A 10,986-nucleotide genomic window follows, 5' to 3' on the forward strand; every position below is an offset into this window, starting at 1 on the left:
TTGGGAGAGAGAGAGCGAGAGATCGAGATCATACAGAACTGCCAAACTGTCCGTTTTTCGACTGTCACGACTCACACACGTATGTATATTCCCGAAAGTACAAAAAATTCTTGTCAATGGAGTAGCTCTCCGTAATTTCTTACCGAACCCACACCTAAACTACCAATTCCCAACAAGCAGTTATGAGTTAGGTCTCTCTCTCTGTATATATACTCAATCGTGTCTATCTGGCTAACTCACTAGCTAATAATCCAACGTTAGGACGATGATGTTTGTTTTCACCTCCATAATCGCGCCCCTTACCTCTCGGTGGCCATTAATCGTCTACGCTGCAACATGGACAGCTATCTTGACAGTGACAGTGGCGGTGGCCTCCTTTGCGCCAGAGGTTGCTTTCGTGTCGGCGATATCCTCGTCATCCACAGCGTGCGACGAGACGGAAGGGTCAGTTAGAGTGCCGTTGGACGCGATGGGAGAGATCCTCTGCTTGCCGGCCCACCTGCTCAGCAAGTCCAAGATTGACTTCATCGTCCCTCCGGTCTTTGCCGCCGTCGTGGTGGCTGCATCTGCTTGCTTGGTGAGGGCCCTCTGCCTTTGGGAGGAAGACGAGCCCCATTAGCAACTTCTTTTTCTAATGTATTTTATGTATTATTTATCATGTGATATATATATATATATATATATATATTTTTTTTTTTTTAAATTCAGAATGATATTCTCTTTTGAATCAAATCAGTACTTTATCATTAATGAAGAACTTACAAATATAATTTTTCAAATCTAAATATATAACAGACATGGTGCAAATTCTTCACATATACGAAACCAATAACCAAATCATGATGTATTTTACTTAAATGGCACTCCCTGACACTATATATGATGTAAACGACTATAAAGTGGATCAAGCTGGTTTTGGGGTATGAAACAAGAGAGTTTATAGCAAATATAAACGATCAACTTTATAACAAGCTGCAGATCCTCATGATGTATGAAGAAGTATTCAAGGTTTTGAAGCCGACTTGACCAATTCGTCGCTGAAGTCCCAGAGTTTTTTAGCCAACACTTGATCTTTTGCAAGTGCACTTGGCCCCATTTCATTGCAGTCCACGTAGTAGTTTCCAGTCACACCTTTCAAATTTGGGTGGAGTGCCACATAGCAGCTCGTGGCTGCTCCCTGTTATAAACACACAATTCCAGTCAGGACTACAAAATTTTCTCATCATGATCAGCCAAAGCATTCAACATGATCCTTAATTTTCTACTTGTTAAGAAGAAAAGAACAACAACTTGCATGGGCAATCTACCTGGGTACGTCTTTCCATAGGAAATAGGTGAACACCTTTAGGATTCCTGCATGCAAATTAAGATGACCAAGTTATGGCAAAAGAATATCATCTAGCTAGCTAATTGTATTCTTTTTTGTTTGAGTGCTGCGCGCTACTCATCATGCATTCTGTGTTGATGGAAATGGAGCGTACTCATCAGAAGGGCAGAATGCCTCATTAGAGGAGTCATTATCAGTCCTGGGTGGACTGAATTCGCTGTAATGTTTATACCTTCTTCCTGCATTTCGTTGAAATTAAACATGGTCAATGAATTAGGACAATGAGTAATGGGCGCTATATATATCATGTGATTCAAAGATACGATATATTCTTTTCCCCGTTGGGAACTTGGTTATAATGTTTTCATATTATAAATATGTTGTAACTGATCCCATTTTTCTTTTATATGGCTACGAAGGGTGAGATTTGTTTGGTTATGAAGGCATTGTACGGGAAGCTGAAGAAGCTAGAGAAGATAATTAATGGCAATGAATATTGGCAGAACTCGAGATAGTGCATTGAAAATGATCAATATTCTTCTCGATCTTGCAAACAAGACTTTGTACCATATTCTTATGAACATGTTAGGTAGAACACATCCTTAAAAATTGGCTTATAAGAGAAGGGTGCCTAAAGACTTATAGATTACCAACCAATTCCACGGCGGTCCCGACGCTCACATTGGCTCGCTGTGCGTTAGGTCTTTTCTAGCTCCGGACGAACACTGCCATGCCGGCATCACCTCCCGTGCCACACGATTGCAACCGTGCCAACATAGACTGCATACGTGGGGTGACTCTGATACCATTAATTTATTATAAACCCACTAGGTAGAACTCACCATTGAAAATCAGCTTACAAGGAAAGGGTGCTTGGACTTATAAACCATCAACTAATCACATACTTAATCGATGTGGGATCGTAATACATATTTTATGAATGAAGAATCATCTACGGCATGCATGCCATGGGGTCATGATAGAGGTACATATAGCAAGTCTCGAAATTAAAAACTCTAAATTCACTCTATATCCTAGCACAAACGACCGGAGTCAGTCATAATTGTATCTTGGAGGAGATCAAAGAAAATTTGGTTACAATTTCTAGCTAGCTTTCTAAGAATATTTGGTTACAACACTACTTTGGGGGAAGATACCAATCTACGGTCGACAACCCTTTTGACATTCCATCGACGAAACCTTGTTACTTTTGAGAATTCTCCAGGCCAGTGAAGGGTTTGTAGCAAAGTGCAATCAACATCATAGAAGGAAACAATCAATAATATTAGTAAAAAACAAGGACTCTCGTAAAATGCTTCAAGTACCAGTACGTATAAAGGGATTAGGTAGAGGGACCGTCTAAAGTGGAAGAAAGGCAAGGAGAAAGAGAAAAGGACGCCTCTTCAACGAGCTCAAATTAACCAAGTTCATGTTGTGGAAAAAAGTGGAAAATATATTACTATTAAGGAAAAACATACTTATCAAACCCGTTTATTTTGCACATCCTCCACGTCACTGGGCGTGGATTGTCAATTTCACCCTTGTTTAAAACTTCTCATTTCTTTAATTATCTAGAAGTTCGAAAGACTTCTCATAGGCAAAGCTCTCTTCACGTTTGGGAGGGAAGTTCTCTTCTCCTTCAGTCGTTCGACGGAAACCATCCTCAAGCAATCACTAGTTGGGGAAAGGATCTACGGAAATGCTCCTTCCGGTAGAAATGGATCTTTGTCGGCGTTCTGGAGATATGAACGAAATGGGTTTGTTCTTCAAAGGATGAAGGGCTTGGAAAGGTGGGGGTCAGGATCTGGATTTGGATCTACCTACTTGCATAAACATTGAATAGGTTAATTTGGACCCATGTACTTAGATTCACACAACTCAAGTTTCTCAAGCTTTTGAGAAAGTAGAATAGGTAGAGGTTTTGGTTGGTTTGCAGTGAAAAAACAGAGACAAATTAAGAGAGTGGAATCAAAGAATGAAAAAAATGCCTGATTTTGAGGCAAAGCTCCACTATCTACAAGGTGGAGAGACACATAGAGACAGAGAGTATAAACTTGCTGAATTTCTAAGAATAATGATAGGCTTACTATCTCTTACTATCCGTTCACTACTCCCTCTATTTTTTTACGTTTCTTTCTTTTCAGTTTGCACGCTCAGAAGCTTCTCCGCATCACTAATCCTCTGCTCCTCTGCACTCATTTGTTAGAAACTCACCTATCAGAAACTCTGCTCTGCACTCCTCTACTTCTGTATGAGATTTGACATAAATACATTGCTAGGAGCCACCAGCTTGTACTGCTGATTGTGCCCATAGTGTATTTAGAACTTTTATTTATTTTTCATTATTTTTTAAACATCCTTAATCATTAAAAAAATTAAAAAATATTCAACTTTATTAATAGTCACTCCCTTAACCGGGTTATGCTACTCATCATCACATACCACATACCTTACATATTTTAATTATTTATTTATTTTATGCATGCTAAACTAATTAAGTTGTTCTACTAATCATCCATACACTACATATATACTTGTTATAAAAAAAGAAAAAAAAATTAAAAGAAGTGTGGTGTATGGTGCATGATGTGTGAGATGCTAAGTAGAATTATTCTTTTCCTTAACATAAAGCAAAGTTTCTGGCAGGCGAGTTTCTGACGGATGAATGTAGAAGGTAGCAGTGAATGGGTGGTAGAAGGTAGCAAGTCTATCATTATCTAATTGGTAATACTCTTGATGGGCAGCCATAATTGGATAGACACAAGCAATTTTCGAAAGAGTTATTCTACTCAACAACCTTATACCAAACACATGTTGAGTAGAAAATCTCTTTTATTTTTTTCTCTCGGCAGATGTATGGTGTATGGTTGCTAAGTAGATTTTTTCTTTCTGAAATCAATTGCTTTCCTTCTATGCGAGAGCTGAGAGATGAACTTTCCTTCCTTCCTTTCTATGCCGATATGTTTGTCTTTTTATTTTTTAAATAAAACAATGCCACGTCACCAAGTGTATTGTAGGTGCGCAAAATAGAAGACTTCTTGGTAGCAGAACTGCTCTTTCAAACGGAGTGCGCGACACTTATATACCCTATTGCTATACAAATTATTTCCATTTTGACAACTATCAGCAACATATATATTTTGTCTTCTAAATAATTAAAGATGATACAAATAATAATAAAGATTTCGTTACAGCTAGCTAGCTTTTGTCCAAAGATGAAAGATCACAGTATATGATTACCTGAAAACGACGAGACAGCTCATTGGCATGCAATATGTTTGCTAGTTTGGATTGTCCATACGCCTTTTTGTTAGAATAACTGAAACAAATATGAAAAAGGGAAGAATCATAGTGCCGCTCGTAATTAAGTGTATATATACAAATACATATAATATATCTTAATTAATTAAACTTAATTAATTAACTAAGTTTAATTATTAGGCTTTGCCACTTAATTCCCAGACCACCATAACAAGCTGAACTTTCTTATTAACCTTTGGATACTAACGGCGCAAGTGATTAGAGATGAAGACTTGAAGTTGTGTTGCAGTAAATCATAGTTGAGAATCTCAAATAATAAAGGCAAAACAAGCTTTCGATGATCAAATAGGTACCCAATGCTATCATTGATTCTCTTAAATCGAATCCCATGCGCGTAAGAGTGGTGGTGTGCTATTGATGACAAGTTGACAATCCGGCCCTCGATTCCGGTTGTTCTTGCTGTCTGCTTCATTTTCTCCAGCAGAAGATTTGTTAAGAGGAAATGGCCTGAGAAGTGAAAAGTGAGAAAATTGTAACCAGCACTCTGATCATTGGGACGACATGGACCCACCGGAATTTACTTAATTTGCTACCTACCAAGATGATTTGTTGCGAATTGCAGCTCTATTCCATCTTGTGAAAGCTGGAAGGGGCAGAACATGACACCGGCATTGTTTCTGAAAATATAATTAATTGTATAGAATTCATTTATTTTAGTTTGGTAAAAAAACTAGAGAGAGAGAGAGAGAGAGAGAGAGAGAGAGAGAGAGAGAGAGAGAGAGAGAGATCACATCAAGATGTTAAGGGGAACGTCAAGAGCAATGAAGTTGTCAACAAATGCTCTAATGGACTTCACTGAGCACAAATCGAGTTTCAGAACATCCACACGCGCAGTTTTGTTGTCTTCAAGAATAAGCTCTTTCGCTGCATTAGCAGCTTCTGTGTTCCTGGCAGCAATGATTACATGAGCTTTTCGAAGAGCCAAGACTCGTACAGTCTCCAAGCCAATTCCACTTGCCCCACCTACATCGATCATTGAGTTCTTCATTTGAATATCCATACTTTTCACCCAAAACTTCAGTCGAGTCAATTAAACGAAGTACATGATCTTGAAAACTATTAACATATATATATAGAGATGCACTCATTATTATTGATGCATGCAATAATTTAAAGCTCATTTGAATTTCTGTAATTTCTCCTACATGACTTTAATTAGTTTGCGCATGAATTTCAAGATATTTTAAATCCGAGCGGTGTATCATGTTAAACTTCGGCCAATCTTCATATATCATGACGTCGTACGTGGATCGGCCTGGCCTGCATGCTGATCTTTAAGTTCTAGTCCTATGCAAGATTGATCTAGCTAGTTTATCATGCAGCCTACACGTAGCTTTGTAAATAATTAATAGACATGACTAGTTGGTTGTGCAGTCGTTATCCCTCTCTTTAATAGCCATGACTTGGATATATATATATGTTCTCATCATGAACATCCACATGACGCTCAGATCAACATGTTCTCATGTTTTATGCTTTTAGGAGATAGCGTTGTAATGATAGAAAACTTGCAAACGATCATAGCCAATAATAGTACTGCGACGTGTAAAACTTTTATCCCATAAAAAACCAAGATTAAAAAAAAAAAAATCATAATTTCAAATTTAAAAATAATTTTAAATTAAAAATGAAAATAATAAAGAAGATCAGAGCGGGAGTACTGGATGGGGGACCCCAGGCCTCCGGCCACAACCCCACTTCCCTTGCATGAATGGTATATATATATAGTCGCGCCACCAATATTAATTCCTGCATGGGATAGGGAAAGGCAAAGATAGATAGATAGATAGATAGATAGCTACAGTAGTGCATGCAAGCTGGGAATTGGTATAGTAGTTGCTGGCCGAGGGGCATCCCTAATCACCAATATCGCAATCAATAGGGATCCCGGCCAAGAGACGAATTCTCAAAAATATGAGGCAAATTCTCAAAAATAAAATCACAAGAGACGAATCCTCATGAAATGGGAAAACATTGGCCAGGCATTCGACTAAAATAAATTAGAAATTATTTTATAATATTGTGGCCGGAGCTGATCATGACAAATTAGGAAATCTTGACATCGTAATATTCCTTGGCCTGTTAAGAAAAACCACCCAATAATATTGTGTTTAACAGCAATAATATCATAATGCATATATGGGTATTGTTCTACCTGTTTTAGCATTTTATAAAAAGCTCCATTAATGAGCAAGTTATATTTGTTAAAATAAGTTAAAATGACTAGATTGTACTAGATTAAAATAGTGAAAGTACCGTACTGATATCTTTGTCAGTTTAAGTGCTGATTTGGATTTAGAGATGAGATGAGATGTTTTTATATGAAAGTTGAATAAAATATTGTTAGAGAAATGAGATTTGAAAAAATTAAATTGTTTTTGATATTTTGTGTGAGAATTTGTGAAAGTTATAATGATGAGATAGAATGAAATACTTTTCGAATCCAAACGGGGCATAATGTTAGTCACCACTATAATCGATTAGCAATGCAAGAAATAGGGGCGATTTTAAATGAATTAGATGAGGAATCACGTAAATGGAGACAAGAGGAAAAGAAAAATGAATAAGAGGAATTAATTTGGTAATAAAATATAGAAATGTAGAGGTAACTGACCAGTGACAATAGCAGTGAGGTTGCTGGCATCAATCCCTTCAGTAACCTCTTCAGCAGTTGAAGCTGATCCAAACCCACTCCGTCCCCTCCACCCTGTCATCGATGAGAATATGCCCATTTCCTTGAATCCGGCCCGCTTTTTAAAGTACAGTAGTGCTCGCAAGAACCGCAACACTTCTCCTACTGTCTCACCACTGCTCTGATCAAGAACCTCAACATGATCATATATATATATATATATACACAGAGAGAGAGAGAGAGAGAGAGAGAGAGAGAGAGAGATTTAATTAATTATCTATCGTTGGTCAGCTGAGAAAGGTACAGCAGGTCATGTGCAGAGAATGGGAAACCTTATGTGCATGAGATCAACATGTATGGACTTTGACAAGTTGTAGGTGGTGGCCGTAAACCAGAGAGATCTACATGTATGCAATAAATGCTCGCCGGTGAGGTGCTGTTAATATTCTCAACGCCCTATCAACTGCATGTTTCAATCCTCCTCCTGATCCTCCTCTCTCTCTCTCTCTCTCTCTCTCTCTCTCTCTCTCTTCTTTATGATCTTGAATTTGTCGGAGATGCATGAACTCTTTTGCATGCTTTAGCTGCAAATTATCGAATTAATAGTAGTAGTAATAATGGTATGCAGGAACGGTTGCTGGGGATTAATTCACCTACGGGATAGTTTAGGTACCGTTTTATTAGGTGGGAAGGAATAAATGAATTAATAGTAATGGCCGGTGATCATGTATTGTAAGTGCCCAGATTATTTGGTGGGAAAGTTGCATTGAAAGAGCCCATATTATTTGCTTAATTATGATGTCCAAGAAAGAATTAGTACGTACTCTGCATCAGCATGCATAACCATTACTCAATTGCACGCCCGGCACTGTACGTAGTTTAGCCTTGAGAGAAAATGATCGAGTAAAAGGTCCGCGCGCTCCAGTTCGATTTTCACAAGAGTGACAAGACACGAACGCATTGCGGCGGTCTCGGCGGGTAGGTGGGAGATTAATTAGGGTTTGGATTTTACCCCCAGTTCATAATAATTGGTAATGTATATAGCTAGGACCATTTGGGGCCTGAATAATTCTATTTAGAATTTTATAAAGGCTATATACATATATATCACATATTTTTTAATTTTCTTTTTCTTTTTTCCATATATGGGGTATTGGTGATGAGTAGAATAATTCAATTAATTTAATAAAAATAAAATAAAATAAAAATAAAATAAAATAATTCTTTTAAAAATAAGTAAGGTGTGTGTGTGGTGAGATAATGAGTAGCATTCATTTATTCATATAAATATATATATATATATAGCTATTTTGTAATTGTCCTAACTGTTCTCCAATCATCATATATGTATATATGATTTTGATGTTGAATATATTAAAAAATGTCAAGATTTTATTCACGATTTTCTTATTCGTGAATTCTTGCAGCAACCATGAGCAAGAAAAAAGACAAAAGGAAGAATATTGTCACTCCTCCCCCAATTCCTAATATTAAGCTTATTAAAAATGAGTCTGCTACTCCATTAGATAGCTAATAGGTTTACTACTCTTGGTAGTATTCCTACTATTAAACCTGCTTCATTTTCATCTGCTCTTAGTACACCTTATAACTCCCTTATTATGTTTTTGTTTACTGTTACTATGATTACATCGATACTTGGTTCAAATTGTATATATTAATACAAAGTTTCTTAATTATACTGATAATATCACCATAGGTGTAATTATCATAATTAAGGAGTCGAGATATCAGTAAATTCATCCTTAACTTTGTGAGCAAATAAATGAGATAATCCATCAATGAATTTTTGTAATCCATCAATAAATTTTTCTTTCCAATATGGTTTCTTACTATCTTCCCTAAGCATAACTCTAGAAAGAAAAACATCCTAATACCATATATAATCAGACATTTGACACTATCTCAAATTATTCAGATAACCATTCATGCGATTAGTAATGTTGGATGGAGTTTCAACAAAATGTTTAATAATAGTATAAATCAAAATATTAATACCATCAAGGATACCCCTTCCTATAGTTTGATAAAAAAAAAAAAAAAAATAGGCATGTTATCATCATCATGTTTGACATCATTTCTAATGGTTTATCTTGCTTATTCTGAGAGTTGTTTATCCCAACAGTGTCGAAACATTCTAGAGAATCTGGTACTTAATAAATCAACTGCTCAGTTTGATGGAGATTGTAGTTATTAATAAATGCGACCACAGACATCTTGTTCATGGTATTGAAGATTTTTTGTTCAGATAATCCATCAAGATTTCATTCATACAATTTTTTAGAAGAAACAGAAAACTGAGTTTGAAAAATTCTTTCTTCAAACTGTAAATCAAGAGGAGTAAACTTGGAATACCAATTTTTTTGTAATAGTCATGGGATTAGGTTACTTATTTTTTGCTTTATGCTTCCGCCCCCTTATGGTATCAAAGCCATTATTTATGGCTGCTCGTAGATGATTTATATCTGTTCATTCTTATTCATTGAACTATCTTCCAATCCTTCCTTGGTACTTTGCTAATAGTGTTCTATTCTTGTCTTTGTTGGCCCCACTCCAGTCATAAAGTGAATCCCGAAAACCGTGTCTATAATGCCCATTTTGCTAGAGAAAGCGTTTAGGGCATGCGTGGGAAGAATTATTTTCAAAATTATTTTCAAATAAAAGAATATCTTTATTGTCTGAGGAATCAAAATAAGATGATTATTCTGTAAAAAACCAAAAACCACTTCTTTACCTTTGCTACTTAAAGCATTAGTAGAAGGTTCTTTCATTAATTCAACAAGTATTTGATTAAGTTTATCAAGCATGTTGGCTGGTTTGTTATTGGGACCTTACATTATCTCCTGTAAAATAATCTAAGGTTTTTCAGGTTTAGTAGTAGAAACAGGGCTTTCAACTTTTTCTTCAATACGATCTAATTGTTGACCGATAACATGAAGAGTTTCATCGACAAAATTATTTTGATCAATAATCTTCTTTGTTTCAGTAAAAGTAATAGCATTAGAATCAGTATTGGGTAATTTAAAGGAGAAGCATTTATATCTACTCTTTTATGGAAAATAATAATTGTCTCAAAAGGGGGATGACTAGATCTTATCACTGTTTTCTCTTATTCCTTAGCAAAATTTGTTTTAACAATATTTAAACTATTTTTAGAAACATAATAATTTTTAACAAAGTCAAAGAATAATATATGCTTTTGCAAGGCATACATCTTGACTTCCAATTTTCGTTTAACACGTAGTTTTTCTGAATCAGAAAAGTAGCATAACAAGATTTTCTCTTATTACAATTTTAACAAGACTATATTCATTATATAAAGTAATCAAATCAATTTCAAAGGCTCGATTGATCACAATAAATTGGTTGTGATGAATAGGAACGACCATATCTAAGGTTGTTGGGGATAAAGAGAAAACATCTTCTTCTTCTTTGTCGACTTATTTGTTTATGGCTTTACCTTTGGATACTTCTGTATCTTTTGGTAGTGTAATAAGCAGAAATAACTTGAGAGGATCTAGAAATCCCTTTCAGTTTTAAATCAGGTCTAACAATTTTGACTGGATCTTCTAGAAAGTTTAGAAATACATAGTACTATAGATAAAATTTTTTTAATAGTACTATAATTAATTTGTGCAGTATTCTAGACTCTAGAAATACATACAAGTACAATGAACAATCGTGAACA

General features: G+C 35.8%; 2 protein-coding genes across 4 annotated transcripts; one reads left to right on the top strand and one right to left on the bottom strand.

Moving 5' to 3' along the window:
* Positions 1–117: 117 nt before the first annotated feature.
* LOC121266965 lies at positions 118–683 on the top strand. Its single transcript, XM_041170832.1, has one exon. It carries the CDS (start codon positions 266–268, stop codon positions 617–619), a length of 354 nt encoding a protein of 117 aa, XP_041026766.1. The 5' UTR covers positions 118–265; the 3' UTR covers positions 620–683.
* A 37-nt stretch (positions 684–720) lies between these two features.
* LOC121266966 (short-chain dehydrogenase TIC 32 B, chloroplastic-like) lies at positions 721–7,972 on the bottom strand. 3 transcript variants are annotated; one of them, XM_041170833.1, is made up of 9 exons: positions 7,613–7,972; positions 7,263–7,456; positions 5,380–5,611; positions 5,186–5,265; positions 4,942–5,095; positions 4,568–4,646; positions 1,482–1,566; positions 1,309–1,353; positions 721–1,179 (listed from the first exon to the last, which is right to left on the bottom strand). In XM_041170833.1, exons 1-9 carry the CDS (start codon positions 7,621–7,623, stop codon positions 1,004–1,006), a joined length of 1,056 nt encoding a protein of 351 aa, XP_041026767.1. In that variant the 5' UTR covers positions 7,624–7,972; the 3' UTR covers positions 721–1,003. The 3 variants fall into 3 exon arrangements, with proteins under 3 accessions (XP_041026767.1, XP_041026768.1, XP_041026770.1); XM_041170834.1 differs by lacking the exon at positions 7,613–7,972 and having other exon boundaries at positions 7,263–7,593; XM_041170836.1 differs by lacking the exon at positions 1,482–1,566 and having other exon boundaries at positions 1,076–1,179; positions 7,613–7,815.
* Between the last annotated feature and the right edge of the window lie 3,014 nt (positions 7,973–10,986).

Source organism: Juglans microcarpa x Juglans regia, chromosome 5S (genome assembly GCF_004785595.1).
Source record: "Juglans microcarpa x Juglans regia isolate MS1-56 chromosome 5S, Jm3101_v1.0, whole genome shotgun sequence".
NCBI lineage: Eukaryota > Viridiplantae > Streptophyta > Magnoliopsida > Fagales > Juglandaceae > Juglans > Juglans microcarpa x Juglans regia.

Coding starts and splice junctions, on each gene's coding strand:
- LOC121266965 (XM_041170832.1), top strand. CDS start 266: ATGATGTTTGTTTTCACCTCCATAATCGCGCCCCTTACCTCTCGGTGG.
- LOC121266966 (XM_041170833.1), bottom strand. Junction 5,612..7,262: donor CCTCACTGCTATTGTCACTG/GTCAGTTACCTC, acceptor TGATCGATGTAG/GTGGGGCAAGTGGAATTGGC. Junction 5,266..5,379: donor GTTCCCCTTAACATCTTGAT/GTGATCTCTCTC, acceptor TTATATTTTCAG/AAACAATGCCGGTGTCATGT.